We start from the raw sequence: 20,287 nt of genomic DNA, 5'->3' as shown, positions 1-20,287 counted from the left end.
CAGGGATGTTAGGGGGCCCCAAGCTGCAAGTTCAGCCCGCTCAGCATCAATATATTAAAGGAACACGCCGATTTATTGGGAATTTAGCTTATTCACCGTAACCCCCAGAGTAAGACAAGTCGATACATACCCTTCTCATCTCCGTGCGTGCTGTAACGCTGTCTGACGGCTCCAGCATTAGCTTAGCCCAGCACAGATCCTGCAGGTAACTGGTTCCAACTAGCCCGAATTGTGACAAAAGTGACAAAATAACGCCAACATGTTCCATATTCTCAGACAGGCTTGCTGCGAGCATATCACTCCGCCCAAGTACTATATTCTTCCGCCTGAGAATATAGTTCCCGGTTTGTTTACGGTTAGAAGATGGCTGTGTCTCATGTTACGTTGTTTTTTGTACACGCTGTGACTCTACAAATCACAACGAGTAAACAGGAACATGTTGGCGTTATTTTGTCACTTATTCGGAGCAGTAGGATTACTGGAACCATTTACCTGCCTGTTCTGTGATGGGCTGATGCCGCTGGAGCCGTCAGACAGCTTTACAGCACGCACGGAGATGAGAAGGGTATGTATCGACTTGTCTAACTCTGGGGGTTACGGTGAATAAGCTAAATTCCCAATAAGTCGGCGTGTTCCTTTAAAGCTGCAGTAGGTAAGATTGTGAAGAGCCAGGACTTTGCTAACAAATTTGAACATCGACAACTTCTCAGTCCCTCCCCCCTTTCTGCTGCAGCCCAAACCGTCTCCTAAGCCCCTCCCACACAACGGAGTTTGACAGAACTGCCGGCATGTCAGACAGACAACATTTTCAATAACTAAAACACTAACACAACGTTAACTTTACTCACCAACAGTAAAACGATGCTAACTAGCAGGCTACCGTTAGCCATTTCAGCATCATATCTGACCGACCACTGTGCTAACGTTACTATCATCCTCACCAACGTAGCTTTGTGGACTTTTGACTACTAATAACCAAGTGAAAGATAAATCATTCATGGTAATTATGTTACCTGTTGAGAGGATATGTGGCTACATCTGCATCGTTCTTCAGATCTTTAAAATCCCGCAGCTCACGCCACCTCTGAAAAGCCACTCCAATATTCACGGAGTTTTGGAAAACCTTTCTGCAGCTCGTGTGCGGAGAGGGGGGAGGGGAGAACGCTATAGATTTGTGTACGTGCCTGAGCAGTGATTGACAGGCAGATAGACCCCCCCCCTGTGGCGCTGATTGGAGAAAATCAACCGGGAGCGGTGGAATTTTGCCAATGGCACTACAGGCTGTAGGAGGTGCCAGAGGAGCTGTTTTTTTTTTTTTTTTTTACATAATTCATGTAATTCTACTGGAACATAGGGTCAGTTTCAGCAAATATGACAGAAAGTTAGTTTTATAAGACTCACCTACTGCATCTTTAAAGGGAGAAATAAAATTACCTGTCATCATTCACTAGCCAGCCAACCCTCCTCATGTGTTCAGTAAAACACTTCTACACTTAAAAATGTAGTTGAGAATAAACAAAACTAAGCTGCTATGATAGGGAAGCGTTGGTTAGGGGGGGGATAGGTGGGGGGGGGGGGGGGTTGGGGGGGGGAAGAGAAGCGGGGGGGGGGGGGGGGGGGGGGGGGGGGGGGCATGTCCCTCTGGGGCAGAAAAAATAAGAAAACTGAGGAAGAAAAACGTTCAGATGAGGAAGGTAAGGCATTTGTTCATGATTCAGTTTAACTTGTGGGGTGGATTGTGTAGCTGTAATGCTAGCCAAATGTTTTTTTAGATCCATTTTTTATTGTTTTTTTTTTTAATTGTGAACAACCCGAACAGACAAATACAACAGAACCAGAACAACAACCCTCTCCCACCCCCCACCCTCTGCGACCTCGAGGAAAACAAAAAAAACAACAACAAAAAAATATCACACCTTGCCTAGTCACTCTCCTCTAGTTCTTGTGACGCGGAGGTCACCAGAACTGATATACCCACGCTGCTGCGCTTTTCCACAGGTCTAGCATGGTCTATAGTCAATGATTTGGCTTTGTTAATCCTTGCTGTAGAGAGCTCATGCTAGCCAACAAGTTTGCTACTTTTCCCTGCTGGCTAGCTCAGCTAGCCTCAGCTAAATAGATAATGTAGCTTGCTCAGCTAGCTGGCTAGGAGTGCCGATAAACACAGCTTTATACAGTGTTATGAAAGGGCTAAAATAAAATAGTCATGTGAATAGACTGTTGTTGCACTGATTGACTGAAGTGACACCTGTTGTATGAGATTATAGAGAAGAAGAAGAAGAAGAAGAAGAAGAAGAAGAAGAAGAAGAAGAAGAAGATTTCCTATTAATATTTATTTATGATACATTTTGCTTAGTAAACCAAAGAGCTTTATCTTTGCAAGTGCCATTCTTAAATACTTTGTGGCTTCAGACCAAGCACAGCCACCAGCGGGTTCTTTATCAACTCCTGACCAAGAACAGCAGGTGTATCTCTTTCAACTCCTCCATATTTCATTGGTCATATTTTCGTTTTCTGTTCATCTTGTGAAATGGCCTAAAACAGACTGTGATTGCAGTCCATGATCACAGAAAAATAATGGTCCTGCAGTATTTTATTTGACTTTTTCTTCTAACTAAAAACCCTTATTTATTTTCTGTCCATTTGTTTTTTGTCCAGTCTTTTTATGTTCATGTTCAAGTAGCTTCCTTTGTTCTATTTTTTTTTTAAATAAACGTGTTTGTGAAAAATCCTGCATCTGTTGCATTTATTGGCGTAGAGGAGCCTAATTGTTAACTTTTTCTAAAATCATTTTCTGTAGGTTTAAATTGCTTGGGATCATCTTGAGATGTATAATTTGATTTTGAGAGAAGTTTTTCCTGATCTAGCCTGTTTTCCTCCTAAAGTGTTACAGATTGATGCATCTCAACAGATCATCTTAAAGGTTTGAATCCCCCCATCATAGTTTGACAAAATACGGGCCCCCAAACAGCATATTGCATAGGGCCCGCACAAAGCTAGAAACGGCCCTGGGTATACATTTACGCTGTCTGACAAATTAATGCTGGTCAAAGATTTTGTATGATGAATATCTGTTGGGGTAAGCACTCAGACTGACTAGACATAAAAATAATGTCAAATAACTATTCACAACTGGTACAAGTGGAGGTGACTGAGAAGAGATAAAGATAAAGGAAGAAGCACATACAAAACATATTAAGAACTTAACCCTGAATTAATTGTCTTTCCCTGTACACCAACAGTAGACCCTGAAGATCATTTGAGTCGTACACTTAAAGGTGATTACCCACAGTTGCGTATTCAGAACAAGGCAGATGGAGTCTAACACCACCTGAATAACGTTTGCGCTTGTGTGGCAAACAACATCCTCAAACGTCAGGGAACTTACATTTAAGCATAACACAAATAAGCCTTTTTTCAAAGGCACAATCTTAACAAGGAAGTCTTGGTTATGTTGCATACCTGCCTGAAGTTTTGGAAGATTCAGTAATTTTATTTACGTGATGACATGGAGTTACAGTAGAAGAAAAACGTGCTAAACCTAAGACAAAAGACAAACAGAACTGTATTGTATACGGGATATGTTTGTCTTTATTTTATCATGTAAATTATTTTATGTTTGTACTGTTATATCTAACATGCATTAATTGATGTGGCCAGTTGGGGGCAGCCAACAAGCTGTAAACACAACATTGACATAATATCATCTTATAATGTTGATATGGCGAACATCTTAGCAAATTTTTACACATCCTGCAGACTTGGAGCAACATTAGCATTCATTTGGAGCCACCTGATGAATGTAAGTCCAATATTCACTCGTTTTAGTTTTCGGTCTCTACCAACTCCTCAGGGAGATATCTGCTGTCTCTTTAGTTAATAAAGGCTCCAGCTACTCGCAAACTGTGTCTTTCTGCTGTTTAGTGCTGGACAGGTAGGCTATAATAGGTTTTTAGAGCTTTATTACTTAAAACAGCTGCCCAACGTATGGACTGAAAACAATGAGAGTCTGAGAGTGAACAAAAACCGTAAAGTTGCATTCTATATAACTCAAACAATGAGCTGAACGATGCTAAAACTCTCTGTAAAGCTGAGCTCTGTGGGTTTGTCACTATGAGCTAAACCTTTCAAATACACATAGTACTTTGATCCATTGTGAATATAAAAATATCAGTTACTTTTATGTCTATGTCACACTATGCACCAGTAGTGTTACACTGTACAAAAACCTCTAACCACACAAATAATTTGCAACTGCCAGTGTAAATGTAATAAAAGGAAATGTTGTGACCTGTTGTTTAAGGACATATAAGGTCACATGTTCCTTCTTTTGCGATTATGTGCAAAGATTCCTCGGTCACACTGACCATGTTCAGATTATGCACTTGACTGAATATTGTGTGTTTTTAAACATCACAGTCAAACAATGTCATCTCAGTGTTTAAAGACACCAGCCTCTTATAAATGCTGTCTCACTGCTTCAATATGAGTGCAGACAGCTCACGTTTATTTTTGGCAGCCTGGCTGATGTCCGTAGATCGCTGGTGAGGGGTTTGCAGATGACAGGGATGCCAGAGATGGCATGCCAGATTTACTATTTATATTCACGACTTTATGTATTATTTGAGCATAACTATAAGGGGTTTGTGTGTGTGTGTGTGTGTGTGTGTGTGTGTGTGTGTGTGTGTGTGTGTGTGTGTGTGTGTGTGTGTGTGTGTGTGTCGCAGGTCAAGAACAGCGGGAGTGTCTTGGTTTATGAGGATTTGGCAGGACATAACCAGTAGGCTAAGCCCTGGCTGCTTGGGTGAGGCTGGCTGTTCTCCCGAAATCTCTCAGAGGGCAATAAGGTTGAGTTAAAGAGATGGGGTGTCACCTCAGAGGGGTGTGGCAGAGGGGACGTAGAGGAAAAATTCCTTGTTCACATTCCACACTGCTTTCACATTGAAACTGGGGTGTCTGGACACCTCAGTGTTAGACCATGTGCAACACCAGGGATGTCCTGGGCCTGGGATCACTCTTCCCCTCAATATTTTCTGTGTCTTTAAATATTTAAAACAATACATAAACTAAATAAAACAAATGAAGCAGATTAATAACTTAAACCTGTTAAGCCAATATAATAGTAAAATGGTGATATGGTGCTACATTCGTGAGTTAGTGTGCACATGGGAGGAGACGAATCGTATCCTCTGGGAGTAGATGAGGTCCGCCACATACAGTCCGAAGTTGACAAAGGAGAATACCGCCACCACAACCTTGCTGTCCCACGGACACCTCCCCTGAGGGCATGACGACGGTCTCCATGGAGAGCCATATTTTGTGTCAAAGCAGAACACTGGCCACACCACTGATGCACTCAGGTAGAGCAGAACTTCCAGAAGAGTGCACACCACCACGAAGCGGTCAAAGGGCAAGCAGCGCACAGCCTTGGTCCGCCCACACACTGTCATGACGACTACCAGTGCAGTCAGAGCAAAGCAGAAAGCATAGACGACAACACAGAAGATTGTGGCGGCATAGCGGGAATACTCGCTCCCGTTGGCCAGAGCTCCAAAGATGATGCAGGCCACAAAACCCTGAACGACTTTGAGGAGGCCAGAGACGGTGGCCATGTAGCCCACCACAGCCTGGCCTGGCCTGGCTCGGCACAAGGCCACTTCAGCCCCATAGGCCAGAGCACCCAGGATGGAGCAGACGGTCACAGCGATACGGAAATTTCTGACATCACAGCCGGCGTAGGGGCACTCAGATCGGACAAAGAAGAGCGGGTAAACCACAGAGGCTGTCACATACCTGAAGAAGAAGAGGACAGAAAAACATATATATAACATATATAACATATGATGTCATCAAACCAGAGAAAAAATATGCTCTGGAGTGTCAAAGCGAGGCAAATAGACCATGAGATGCGGTTGAAAGGTCTGACAAAGTTAGTAAGTGGACCTCTAACTGCGATTTTGTTTTTGTCCCTAAATCTTTACTGGTAGATTTTTCGCTTTTTTTGCTCTGTCGGATGCGGGCCGGGCTCGGACAACAAAATACGGCCCGATCCGCACTCTACTATAAACACAGCACTAACATATTTTCACCCTACAAAGTTGGTAAGGTGAACTTGTAAACTAATAGTGGTTAATTTACACCTCCAGCAGACATTGAGCAAAATAACTATTCATCGAGAATCGTGTTTGTGTCCACCTGATTAATGTAAGTCCAATACTTACTCTCCCTTTAGCTCTGTTTTGCTCTCCACCATTATCTGGCTCTGCTCTTACCAGCTAGCGGCTAACTGTGCCTGTTAGCGGTTTGGTGCTGAGCAGGTAAGGTACAGTGGGTTTATTAGCTCTACCTGCAGCTGCTAGAAACAACGCTGATGAGAGCGGTGGGACTGAACCAAAACAATAAAACTGTGCTCTGTAAAACCAAACGACTGAGCTGAAAAATGCTATAGCGCTTTGTAAAGCTAAAGGGTAACTGCGGAGTCAGGTGATGGTTCTGTGGGATTGTCACTAAGAGCAACACCTTCCACTACACACAATGTAAAAATATGAATTATATAGCTATATGGCAGCTTTAAGTATTTTTTTAAACAAAAGTGACCCCTTTTGACAGATTCTGATAGTGAGCAACCACCAAAATATGGTAAAGCCTCTAAACTATGTAAGATTTTTGGAAATATTTATAGCCTAACATTGGTGCTACACAATATCACCTCACCGTCACTATTTTTCCACTTAAAATAAACACTTATTTATATATAATTATAATATATAATTGTGGATTGGTGACACACATTTTTATATAATGGAGGCGTTGAGTGATAAGATGACGGTGAGTGTAAAAAAGTGTTTTTTATTATATATACTTTTCATCATTCTTAAATCCACCCCTGGCTATACACATGATGCAAACAAAAGATGGGGAAGCAGAGTCAGGATCAAGTTACCAGCACCCAACAAAACCCAGAAAACCCAACTGAGCATCAGAGTTACATCTGAACACGTGACTTACATGAGCGTCGCGAAGGCAGCACACGTGACGGTAAGGTTGTCCCAGGATATGGGCAGGCAGCTGTAGAGGCGAGTGGCGTCCAGAAAAAACACCACAACTGTCATGGCGAAGCAGAAGCACCACGCCGCCATACAGAACACGCCCTGTGAACCGCTGTAGCCGGCACTGTGGGCTACCATGGCAATCACAGCACAGCCCATGGCCAACTGACAGAGGCGGGCAGCACCCAGAGGTGAGCAGAGGGCCCTCTTGTTGAGGTATGGACCACCCTGTGAATCCATAACTGGCTGAGTGTAGGAGAAGAAATAAAGATTCTGCAGTCTTCAAGTGGTAAAGATGGACTAGGATGGTCTACTGTAGTAGTAGCAAAATAGAGGATGATGTGGAGTTTAATGTCCAAACAGTTCAAAGGTTTAGCTCAAGTCCAAGCCAGTCCCACAAAAAGTCCCTGCTGCAAAAGATGTGATTGTGAGATCCAGGGTTCAAATCCAGCCTGGAGTCTTTCTCATTCCAGCGCCTTGAAACTTCCAGCGTCTTTCATTAACATGCGGCAGGATATTCCGATGCTCAGGTGTTTTAAGGGGCTATTGTTACCCCATGTGGGTGGGTGGGCTCTGGGTACATTATTCTGTTGCCACCTCTGCACTCCCCTCTTTTTGCAGTGTTTACAGACTTGGTGGGGACTTTCTGATACTCTATTTCTGTGTTGATGAATGAGACATAACGTATGAAAGACACAAGGGAAATCTCTTTTCTCAAGCTGGCCAGGCAGGCACACTCACCTTTCTGCTGAGAGATCACAGTGACTTATCAATCGCAAATATCCAGACTCAGTACTGTGCAAACAGGAAAGTTGGGTTGTAGTTATGTTAGGATAAAGTGGGTTATTCTCTCTAATAGGATGACTTCTAGATCATTTAGTAAGTCCAGAATCTTTATCCAGCAGTTGAGTCAGTGGAGGCTCTCTGGGAAATACCGACTACATGGTCCAACCCTTCAGCCGAAATGGCCCGGTCCCGACTCAGAATCTTCTTGGATCAATTATGCAGATATGTTCGCCGTTCGGGTTATATCTATTGCTGTACAACGCTCATAGTGTGAATCCATGTGGCCACACGAGTCAAAGACACCATCCGCTCTACTCAAATGTCAACTCTCATCTTCTTACATTCTCTCTGTCACACACTCTTCCGCAGACACTTTCCCCTTCCACACTGTCCGTCCGTCTCTTTGCTGTGAGGAGGGGGGCCTGCCGGTCAGTCAGACCAGAGTGGAAGTTATTTAGGGTTGGGCCATCGCCACATGAGTGTCAAAGAGATATGTGTACATGTGGTTGGGCGTGGAGTCGGGGCACGCAGACACATTACAGACCCTGTGGAATGAGGTGAACTCAATTACATAGTTGGGAGTGTAGAAGTGACATGACCAGAGAGATGTTAGATCTGACCAATGAAAAAAGGTTTTAAAAGGTTTTAAGGTAGATTTTCTCTCACCACACTCATTCCTCTCTTAATCACCACTGAGCCTTTTTAGGGTTGACAAAGTTAAAGTCAACCCTAAAAAGGGTTAGGGTTTTCAACGTGTTGCTGAAGAATATTATATGCTGAAAAGCATACCGTTTTAGATGACCCCCGCCACTTGGGGGGCAGCATAACAAACTGTAAATAGAACTTGAAAGTTGTTATAGCTAACATTACTACATAACTAAGAGTTATATTATTACACAGCAGACGTGCAGCAACATTAGCATTCGTTCAAGTTGTGTTTACGGCCACATGATGAATGTAAGTGCAATATTCATTCACCTTATAGCTCTGTTTTGGTCTCCACCAACTCCTGAGACAAATCAGCAGCAACATTGTCCACTCCGCTCACCAGTCGCTTACTGGGGCTGCCTGCTGTTTGGTTCTGAGCAAGTAGTGTACAGTACAGTGAGCTTACCAGAGCTATTTGCTGAAAACAACTGCCTAAAGAGACTAGAGACGAGGATGATGAAAGTGGAGTTTGGGGGCCAAATAATAAAAAAAGAAAATCGTCACAACAGTGAGGGAGAGCGGCAACAAGGGAAGGACCCATACACAGCTAATCAGGCAGACAGAGGCAGGCATGTAACAGAGGCTCAAAATCAGTGAGAGAAAACCACACTGCAGCTTTGATGACATGACAAGGGAACAAAGCAAGTGGACTGGATATCAGAATCAGAATCAGAAAGCTTCATTGCCAAGTACGTTTTTTACACATACAAGGAATTTGTTTTGGTGTTGTAGGTGCATGTCACACATTCTCTAAAATAAGTTAAACAAATAGGTTAAACAGAACAAACAATATAAGTATATATATATATACACACACACAGAATGTATTAAAAATAAGAGAGTAAAAATGAGGATAAAGAGAGCAGAACAGAAGATTAAGTACAGTGGCATGTAGAGCCAGAGGTGGGGTGTGGAGATGTTAATGTTAATAAGGCTAGTGGCGGAGGGGAAAAAACTGTCCTTGTGATGTGAGGTTTTGTTCCTGATGGTCCTCAGCCTCCTGCCAGAGGGCAGTGAGTGACGGATGATGGACTAACATGCAGGTGAGGAGATGGCTGGGAAGGCCAAGCAACTGCAGAGCGGATGAGAGAAGTGGGAACAGGTGTGTAGATGGGTGGGGCAGTCAGGTGATGGGGCAAGGAAGGAAAGTCCGAGGGCATCTTGTGGATGGATGGAAAATGGCAATGAAAGGGCCTGGGAAATAGGGAATGTGGCTAGAGAGCAGGGACAGAGAGACAGACAGTGACAAAAATAGACTAAAAGGCTCCAAAGAACTGAGGAGAACTGATAAATCCCAAATTTGAAACAAACAAATGACAAAGCCCATAGCAGAGAGGACAATAGTGTCCCGGGACAATAAACACACATTAACCTGTAGTAACCCTGGTAGTGGTGAAGGCTCTGTCATATTTCTTATTTAGTCAGTAGGGAATTGGATCACATAACACATGTTTGCCCATTTACAATGAATAACATATTTAAAATTCCAATTACCCTTTTATTAAACTGCTGCTTCCAAAATAATCATCTTAAATTGAATTTTTTCTTCTTCTTCTAATCTATCAAACTATGCTCCCATCTCACGATTACCAGCCGGCTCAGTGAGCAGCGGTCTGGTTTTATCATATCTGTCCAGGTCTCTGTCTCCACCTGCAGGTGTGTGAGAGCCTGTGGTCATTTTTCACTCAATAATGTAAAAATGTACACAACAGCCATTTGAGTAATATCAAAGGGCAGTGGTCCTTAAGTAAAAGAACTAACACCTCACTGTGAAAATACTGAATACTATCTATCTTCAGCGTCATGGCTTTCAGCTTTGTGACGATGCGTTTTCCAGCTGATGCAAGAGGCGTAGGAGAATTATCACAACGCATAAAGAAACACTTCCAATCCTTCAGTTTATCACAAACAGTCCAAATCAACAAATCTGAAGATGCATGGTTTTCACTGGACAGGAAGGGGATGAAAAACTGTAATCTGAAAAGTAACTAAAGCTGTCAGACAAATGTATTGAAGTAGGGAGTACAAAAAGTTTCCAACTTAACGTAACAGTACTTGAGTAAATGTACTTAGTAAACTTTCACCACTGCAAAAGGGGGATGTGGTGTGGTCCATCACAGATGAAAGTACAAAGTCTACACAGTATGTATCTAATATTTTAATAGAAAAATACATTTATGAATAAATAAATACATGTGGAAACATAAATAGATAATAATAATAATATAATACAATATAATAATATATATTATTATTATTATATATATAATAATACAAATAAACAGAAATTACAGGAATAAATCTATAAAGCATTAATAAATACAGAAAAAACATATTATTTATACAGTACATGTAGTAGCCTTTAATGCCCCTTCTTTTTTTGTGAACATCAATTTATTCATTAATTTAACTATTTCCCATGTTACTTTTGAGCCTTGATGGTCGTGCTGTGTAAAAATAAAGAGTTATATGTGAATGGAACAGACTCAACAGAATAGGACTGGAATCCGAGAACGTCATAATGTGACATATAGGCCTACTACAGAATACAATGAGAATTTAATAGAATTAGTTCATTTCACCAGCAGACTTCAACCTGTGAACCACACATATATTCAAACGACAAAACTCAAGAAAAAGTTGAGAAATCCAAATCTCAAGAACAGTTTAAAGTTAGTGAACTGAACCGTCAGTGAACTCATTAGCTAATACAGTAGGTAAGTATCTAAACAGGTAGCTTTTTAACTGATGTGAACTTGCAGTATCAGATAAATTCCTCTAAGTTAAGGCTAGCTGGGACACTCTTCATTCCCATGTCACTGCTGCTAATGTTATCTTTTCTCTAAAGCATGTTGTTGTTTTCACAACAGTAGGCCTATTCTTCAACTTGAAGGTAGTAATATTATGAAGTAAAGAAGTAAATTCAACATTTTACTTAAGTACTTATGAGTACAGAAGTATTATCAGCAAAATGTACTTAAAGCATACAAAGTAGAAGTAGCCTGACTGGGGCCCAAAGATATATGGTATTACTGGCAGTATATATTATATGTTTATTGATACTGATGCATGAACTTGACTAGCTGCCTTCAACTCTTACTGAGCTAAAAAGTACAGAAATATTGAGGTAAAAATACTCATCATGCAGATTGGCCCCTTTTAAAGAGTCAATGTTTACATTTTAATTTTGGAGTATTATTATTGATGCATTAACATGTAAGCTAAGCAACATTTTAATTTTGTTGTAGTTGGTCCAGGTCAAGTTATAATAACGGTATGATGTTGAGTAGTTAAACCTAAGAGAAATCATCACAATTTCTTAACCAATCATATATTTTGTATGTGAATCCATATCTGCAAATTAACTATAGCTGTCACATAAATGTAGTGAACTACAACATACAATACATCTCTAGTATAATATAATACATAATGTTACTCCCCATAACAGTGTCTCCAAACCAGCTTGCTGTGACTGTGTGTGACAGGAGTCCAGTAACCGCCAGACAGAATCAGACAGAGTCGTTCTTCTGGAAGAGTTCAGTGACAACAAGCTGTAGGGAGACGGCACGTCTCTGACACCAAGATGGATGTCAGTGCAGAGATAGAGCTTGCTATAGAGGAGATGGAGAGGGGAGAGCTGCTTTCCACTGTCTGGGCGGCCATAGATGAAATATTGGCTGGCATACCCAACCCTCCACCTCCTCCTCTTGTCCCTGCTGAGCTGGAACTCAACGCCCACCCTCAGCCAGTAGAAAGTCACGCTGAAGGATATGGTGCGAGTATCCCCATGATGGCATATCCTCATATGTTTGAGCAGCAAAATCCACTGATGGCTGCTCCCACCATGTACGATGGACTTCTGTGTCAGGGAGACATTATACAGCCAGGTTACCTGTATAACCAGGAAGGTGCATATAGCCAGGGACAGGTAAGATGCTAAGAATAGGTTAAGAATAGGTATTAGGAATTAAGTTCACTTAAATCATGTAGCAGAATTTGACTTTCCTATGCTTCTCACTTACTCTCAATGACTCGAAGATATCATTTAGCATGAATGCATAAATTAGGCCCTTGTTCAGCTGTTTGCGCCGTGGTTACCGGACCTCCTGACCCCTGTGACCCTCAACAGAAACCTGTGTGTTGTAATTTCTCCAGATGTGATTTTACTCCACAGATGTCATTCAAACAGTAATTATAATTTAAAGGGAGGAAAATCCTGACACTAGGTGGTCATATGACACCATTGCAGCTTGTCTCAACACCTGTGCTGTGTGTCTTTGTGTCTGCAGTGTAACATTGTGCCTGTGGTGAAGCTCTCCGGGCCAGAGCCTGCGCGTTGGCGTCGGGTGATCACGTAACACACACATAAATGCAAACAAACATCACACAAGTGTACACAGCTATTGAGCTTTTGTTTGTATCATCACAAACTCTCTTTCTATTATCTAATGTGTCTTTCTGTCTCTTTATCTGTGTAGGAATGGAGAGATGTTGTACGAGGTCATAGCAGAAGATTCTGCTCCTCCACTGAACACCTCCAAGTCAAGGTAAGTTTTGCTCAAAATCTACTTTTCTATTTTTCTGACTTTCTCATGATCTGTGGTCATAAACATGCCAGACTCATTGTCAAATCACAATCCTCTTGTATAGGATTTTTTTTTATTTAACAACACAGCACAGACAAGGTTACATTTCAGCCCATGTCTTGTATTATTCTGCTTTCTCTCTAAAATACATCTTTCTTCACACTTTTACACAGTGCTAACATGAGATCTTACTTTGGTTTTTCCCCGTAGAAAGAGAAAGCGTGAAAGCCAGCAGGACGAAAGCCCTCCGTACGTAAAGAAGCCGCCAAATGTCTTTATGCTCTTCATGAAAGAGCAGAGGTTGAATGTTGAGGCCGAATTAAACATCGAAGGCATAAAGAGTGCGGCCGTAAATAAAGTCTTGGGACAGAAGGTAAGTGTGTTTGCTCCGTATGTTTGAGACAATTAATCAAAGTTTGGAAAAAAAGGTTTCTACAGCCAAGCTTGTAAAAAGTCCTCGAACTCTAAATCTTCACATCTTTACAGTGATTTTTGCTTTTCATGTATTGTCTTTTGACAAGAGAACAAACCAAACTTTAAAGGACTTTCAGTATTGTGTCTTTTAATGTGTTTTATGCTTGTGTTTGTGCATGTACACTATCCAGCCTGTAGTTGTGTGTCAGTTGTGTGACACACATTCTGTGACACACAATCTGCATTTCCTAATCCTGAAGAGGACACTCAACAGGCCAAGAAGATGTGTGTGACACCAGTGCAGACAGCAGTGGTGGAGTCTTCTTCCTCACTGACAGAGGCTCCTCACACAAAGACAAGAATGATGGAGCCACGGGACCTGCACACAGTGCAGCTGCCACACACACAGACTGCCGTGACTGTGCCTGTGCCAGCCACTCAGAGGACGTCGAAGGATAGGTGTCACCCAATGATGGACAGCTTGGGGCCCTTTCCCTCACTGCACAACTCTAGCTGCCCTCTTGCATTGTGGATCTTAATCAAATGATAATTAGAAAAATAATCACTCACAGGATCACAAACAGCACTTTGACATGTGTCAATTAACACCACAAAGACTAAATCATCTGGGGCGGCCTCTAGCTCACCCAGTAAGAGCGTTCGCCCCCATGTTGACTGAGTCCTGCAGCGGCGCGGGTTTGAATCCGACCTGCCCTTTACTGCGTGTCATCCCCCATCTCTCTCCCCCTTTCATGTCTATCCATTGTCACTTTCAATAAAGGGAAAAAGCCTCCAAAAATTATATATATATATATATAATGAGAAAACAGCCTCAAGGGAACAACAGTCACATGTTTCAGTCAACTCTTCTCACCAAGGCAGCTGTGGTCTTGAGGAACCACTTGTCAGATCAAATGTACATTGAAGGGTCTTCTGTGACTGTTATGTTAAATGTATGTACTCATGTTTCTTGTCCTAAATATTTGTCTGTGTTGATGTTGCAAATGGAGCTGCTGGGATGCAAGAACATTTTTAGAGTTGTTCTGCTCATTGCAACAGCTTCCACCAGGGGCCGCTATTGTAGCAAAGCAGCAGTGCTGCAGCTAAAATAAGACCCTGGCTTTTCATAACAGCCTTTGAATGTCCAACTTTGTCAGTATAATAAGCAAATGAGCAACTATGAGCACACAGTTACTTTTGAATGCTTTGACTTAAAAAATATATATAAAATATATAAATATATATATATATATATATATATATATATATATATATATATATAAAAAAGAAGTTTGAGAAATTTCATATTTTCAAGGCAGTTTCTATGTGTACCAGTAAAGTTGTGTAAAGCTGAATTTGAGTAAGTCAAACTTCCCTCCCTGATGCACAACCCACACAAACTGATGCTTTATTTGGCATCAAAGTAATTAATTTGCAAAAGGGGAGACGGAACGTGTGTGTGTGTGTGTGTGTGTGTGTGTCAGCCAAGTGGATGGAATGCACTCCTACCTCATACTCCCAAAACACAGAGAGAGAGAGAGAGAGAGAGAGAGAGAGAGAGAGAGAGAGAGTCCTACTCCCCTCTGTTTTTCGGCCTTTTTAAGTTTCTCCTGCAGCTAAAAGTGAATGAGGGTGAATGTGTGCGTGACAAAATGGCTGCATGCTGCTTGTTTACTATTACCGGTGGACGGTCAGATAAGTCAGGGCATGTGAGAGTCAGAGGTTGTGTGAATTTGTGCATCATGAGGTCTGTTTCTGTTAGATCAAAGCTGTGGTCTCCATGGTTACAGGGAGGCACCTGAAAAATGTTGAGCTGCTCTTCAACACCACCGTCCACTTAACGCAGAAACTCAGACACATACAGTGCCTCTGATGTACTTTCCGTCATTGCCCTGGAAATGAAAATAAATTAGCTGTGACAGTTTTTTTCCTTTCTCCAGATATAGCCTACTGCAGCGCTATACTTCCAAACACATTCTTACAAAAGCAATGGGTGCTTCACACACACGTTGAACCGGGCAGCAGAGAAGATCACCACAGTTTTAAGATTAGTGTCACCAAATCCAAATCGCTATCTCACCCAATGTGATATATGGTCACAATCTCCCCCTTCTGTTCCTGAGTTATGGCCAGGAAAGCGGGTTTTTTTTCAGTACATTATGAGGTTGACCTTTGAGATAAGGTAAAATGTCATCACATCATTTGATCCTATTAGACATAAGTGTGAAATGTCAGAATTAGCATAGTTATTCTTGGGTTATGGCCAAAAACGCTTTTGTGAGATCACAGTGACCGTGCTAGTTAGCTTTAGCGGGAGGTTAGCTGGGTTTTGGGTTTTGTTGTCCATCATGATTGGCTCCAGCTACTGACCCATTTAGTTATAACAAATAGGCTCAAAAAAAGTGTTGGTTCAAAAAGGAATGGAAAAGTTTTCATTTACAGAAAAAAAGCTATAACTCAGTCACAAACATAATGTATATATCCAGAGTTAGTTAAGTAAACTCCATTCATGTCCCCAACAAAAAAGCCAAGATAGACACAGTACATACAGTAAACTATGGAAACAAAACTGTGGTGGTGTGTCCAGAGTTGGTTTTTGGCCTTTGAGCAAATTGGACGAGAACAATAGATGTGTAATTTGAACTTCAGTACAAGACGACAGAAGACCGTTTTAATTCAACAATCTTTATTCACTTTGCACAACATTTTCACCTGCTGAATAAATGCAGCCTCTTCAGCACTCTCTCCTCCTAGAGATCAACCGGAATGAATCACAACAATCTTTTGAGCAATGAAATATTCACTATTTAGTGCAGTCTCTCTCTCATTACTTTGACCGTTTTAAAACCTAGTGAAGTGCAGGCTTCTTCCGCAGCTGTCCCAAAGTTGAGCCTTTATCAAAGCGCGGCAAAGGTTTAAGTGCTCTACTCAGTCTGCAAGCAGCTTGTCAGAAGTCTTTCATGGTAACTCCTCCCATCAACACACGCAGCCGTCTTATTTTTTACCTGTGCAGGAAACAGACAGAGGGTAATTAGTTGCTCGGCCAATCAACAAAAGGTTTGATTTTGAATTATCAGAAAAATTCGTAATGTTTTATTCTGAGAAATCCATTAATCGACTCCCGTTAAATGTAAAAGAATAGGTTGACATTTTGGGAAATACTTTTCACTTTCTTTCTGAAGGTTGGTGAGAAGTTCCATACCACTCTGTCCATTAAATATAATGTAATTAATAATGCAACATGTGGTTTATACACGTTTTTTGTACAGCTTAAACAAATAATATGTAGCATGTTAATTAGTGAGCTTTTGGAGGTGCCGGTACACTTTCTTTTTTTTTAACCTTTGGACAGAGCCGGGCCAGCTGTTTCTGGCCTGTATGCTAAGCTAAGCAAATGTCTCACGGCTATACCTATATATTTAAACGTAAAGACCGTGACTCCCAGCAAGAAAGCGTATACGCGTATTTTCCCAAATGTCAAACCTTTCCCTTAAATATGTCGTCATTCAACAGGATATGAAAAAATGTATGACCACTAGTGAATTGTAACACAGCTACTGAATATGCATTGCAAATCATTTAGAAAATGCTAAATCACAAAATCATCCAGAGACGGCTGTTTTTCATAACAACCATGTGCAACATGTGACGTGTAATAACTCCTGTCATTACAGGGCATCAACACTATGCTGAAAGGAGCAGAAAAAAATAAAGATGCCGAGCTTTATTGGCGTGCCAGAAATTCACCAGACTGCTGAACACTAGAAGTGTGTCGACTTTAATCTTGCCAATACTCCAGCAGACAGGTTAAACTACACGGCATCTTCACTGATGGACAAACTGTGTGTGTGTGTGTGTGTGTGTGTGTGTGTGTGTGTGTGTGTGTGTGTGTGTGTGTGTGTGTGTGTGTGTGTGTGTGTGTGTGTGTGTGTGTGTGTGTGTGTGTGTGTGTGTGTAAGTCCTCTGTACTGTAGGGTTCCACATATGGAGCCTATAATTCCTGAATCCGTTTTTTTCTTTTAACTATTCTCATGAAAGAGAAAGCAGCCACAACTTTCTTAAAAGACGCACATGGGCACGCACAGAGATCAGCCAGAAATCAAATGTGCACAAAAACACAAACAAGACAGGCAGAGAGAGGAAAGGGAGCATAATTCAAAACAAAAACATCAATACAGTGACCACCAGAAACATTACAATAGAACAACAGAAAAGCGCCGTGCCTGGACAGACCACAGGGGCTCACGCTGTGTGATGTGGCCCAGCAGCAGGCTCTCTCCCTGGGCGCTGAGTGTCAGTAGTGGTCTCCTGGGCCACAGGGGGTGACCATCCTGAACTAATTGGTTCATCCTAAAATGCATCCTTATCTTCTGAGTCATGAGGAATTCAGCTTTCAAAAGTCAATTTCCTATTGACTGTGGTTTTGGGGTTAGTGTGCATGTGTGTGTGTGTGTGTGTGTGTTTGTTTGTTTACCACGACAACAATTGTGTGGCTCAAAGCCTTCGGTTCTTTGGCTACAGGAAAAAAAAAAGAATGGTCATCTCTGCGGAGGATGGCTGGAAGGGTGAAATACTTTCCGTTTCGGGTAGAGATGGTCCGATACTGATACTGGTATCGGTATCGGCTCCGATACTGCCTAAAATGCTGGTATCGGTAAGTACTGGAGTTTATGCACCGATCCGATACCACGTATTAAAGCCCTAAAGAAAATCTATGTTAGAGTAGTTTATTTATGTTATTTTTCCGTTATAACTGACTGTCAAACTGGAGAATAAAAGAAAGTTCTGTGGCATTCATTGTTTGTTTTTGTTCATGTTTCACAAAGAGTTTAACCTGAGCCAGACAGACAACAAAGACAGAAATCATATCCCATCCATACAGGGATAGTAGTATACAGCTGTTAAAACATATAAAATATATATATAATAAAATATATGACACACTGGTATTGGATCGGTACTCCGTATCGGCCGATACGCAACTTCAGGTATCGGAATCTGTATCGGGAGGCAAAAAATGGTATCGGGCCATCTCTAGTTTCGGGTGTGCAAGGCCGCGATCAAACAGAGCGCGTTTGCATGTTGCGAAACCCGAGGCGCACTGCAATGCCTTTCTTGTTGAAGACGCCCCGATCAGACCAGATCTTTTTGTTGTTCTTGCTAGGCAACCCTTGAATCACCCGTCCTCAGTCAACCGTTAATTTGCTCTGAAGCTAAATGACATCAGGTGTTTTTTTCCGCTCTGAGTTTAAGTATTTTTTCAATTCGAGGCGTTCTGGGTGCTCCGGGAAAAAAAAAAACTAAAAAACCTGGAGGTGCTCAGCAACGCAAAAGCAGCAAGCAAAACGCTTCACCCTCATTGAAAACACTTACAAAAAGGCGCCCCAGGCTGCTAAAACGCGCTCTGTCTCATCGGGTCCTATGGTGCTTTGTTTGGGCTGGTGTGACAGCTTTCAACTGAACTCTAGTCCGGACCAAACAACCGGACCTAGATGGCCTGAAAAGGTGGGTCTTCCAAATGGACTCCGGTGTGGTTGGTTTGTCGTGTGAAAGCAAAGCAGACCAGCCACAAGATGTAAGAGAGGTGTTTAAACTAGCTAAGCTACTATTAAGACCTTCTGATCGTAAACTGTCAGGGAAGCGATTGCTTTAAGATACTGTATTGGCCTGGTGAACAACCGGCTCCTGCTGAGAGTGTTGCATTATGGGTTGTTTGTAGCCTAAAGTAATGCTAGGCTAGCAAGTTTCTTTAAAAAGGTGCTCCAAGCGATGTTGGGAGACGTTATTCTTGTTGACGTTCAAAGTATTTTCAAACAAAACGAGACTAGCTCGCCCCTCCCTCCTCCTCATCCCGTCCCCTCCCTTCCGTGCTTCAGCGAACTAACCCCCCCCCCACAAATCCTTCTTGTCGGTTATTGGCTGAACGCTGGAACACTGTTTGTTATGTTTTTGTGGTCCAGGTTGGCCACTTTGTTTTTGTTGGCGTTTGTGGACCCTGGGCTGCGTTTACAGTGTTTTCAGGGACCGGCAGCTCGCGGATAATGAGGAGAGGTTTGCTGTATGTGACAAAAAATGTTGTAGCATAAAAAAAACGCGTGACATCGCTTAGAGTACCTTTAAGTCTGTTTATTTAGTATCAATTATAGTAAGTCAGCCCTATAAAGTCTTTACGAAACCCAGTTTGACTTTGAGAAGTTTCTGATGGCTTCTGTAAAAATAAATTGCTGCCACGTAGGAACTAAATTTCTATGACAAACAAAAACGTCACCCATGTGTACTGCAGAACTGGACCGGGGCATCATCTGCCAAACAGCCAATTGTGACCAATGTCACAAGATGTCATAATGAGGAGCTCGAAAAGAGAGCCAGAGAAAATCATTCAGACCCTTTTTAAAGCCTGACTACTGTGTGTGGTTGCTTAAGTGTAATAAGTAATAAGTGTCACCACATACAGTAGTGCTGGGGACGCAGGATAACGGTCACTGTAACGGTCAGATCAATGTGTTACCTGTCAGTCCTGTGACTTTGTTTACAGCTTTTGGGTTTATTTATAAAAAGCCAGCGTGAACATGAACAGGACAACATCTAAAAGGCAACAATGTAGACATTCTTTCCTTGGACCAAATGAACCAAACTACAGGGGTGGGGCCGACTATGTCAGTGTTTTAGTACATGTGCTCTACACCCTGTTCCGTCCTCACCTGGAAGCTTGAGCCACTTGGGCACCTTGCACGGGTCAGA

General features: G+C 42.0%; 2 protein-coding genes across 2 annotated transcripts in view; both read right to left on the bottom strand.

The window, feature by feature from the left end:
* Window positions 1-3,573: 3,573 nt before the first annotated feature.
* On the bottom strand, window positions 3,574-8,225 carry LOC120573350 (myeloid-associated differentiation marker-like protein 2). The gene is made up of 2 exons (XM_039823077.1): window positions 7,009-8,225; window positions 3,574-5,793 (listed from the first exon to the last, which is right to left on the bottom strand). The coding sequence occupies exons 1-2, from the start codon at window positions 7,287-7,289 to the stop codon at window positions 5,142-5,144; spliced, it is 933 nt and encodes a 310-aa protein (XP_039679011.1). The 5' UTR covers window positions 7,290-8,225; the 3' UTR covers window positions 3,574-5,141.
* Window positions 8,226-16,215: 7,990 nt separating this feature from the next.
* aspscr1 (ASPSCR1 tether for SLC2A4, UBX domain containing) overlaps window positions 16,216-20,287 on the bottom strand; it is a 19,605-nt gene continuing 15,533 nt past the window's right edge. Inside the window, exons 16-17 of the mRNA XM_039807577.1 lie at window positions 20,248-20,287; window positions 16,216-16,551 (exon numbers count right to left, since the gene is read on the bottom strand). The exon at window positions 20,248-20,287 is cut by the window's right edge and continues 148 nt beyond it. Of these exons, the coding sequence (XP_039663511.1) occupies window positions 16,541-16,551; window positions 20,248-20,287 (51 nt within the window). The 3' untranslated portion in view covers window positions 16,216-16,540. The remainder of the gene's footprint in view (window positions 16,552-20,247) is intronic.

Source organism: Perca fluviatilis, chromosome 1 (assembly GCF_010015445.1).
Source record: "Perca fluviatilis chromosome 1, GENO_Pfluv_1.0, whole genome shotgun sequence".
Classification (NCBI taxonomy): domain Eukaryota; kingdom Metazoa; phylum Chordata; class Actinopteri; order Perciformes; family Percidae; genus Perca; species Perca fluviatilis.
This window is presented reverse-complemented; position numbering and strand designations above follow the sequence as displayed.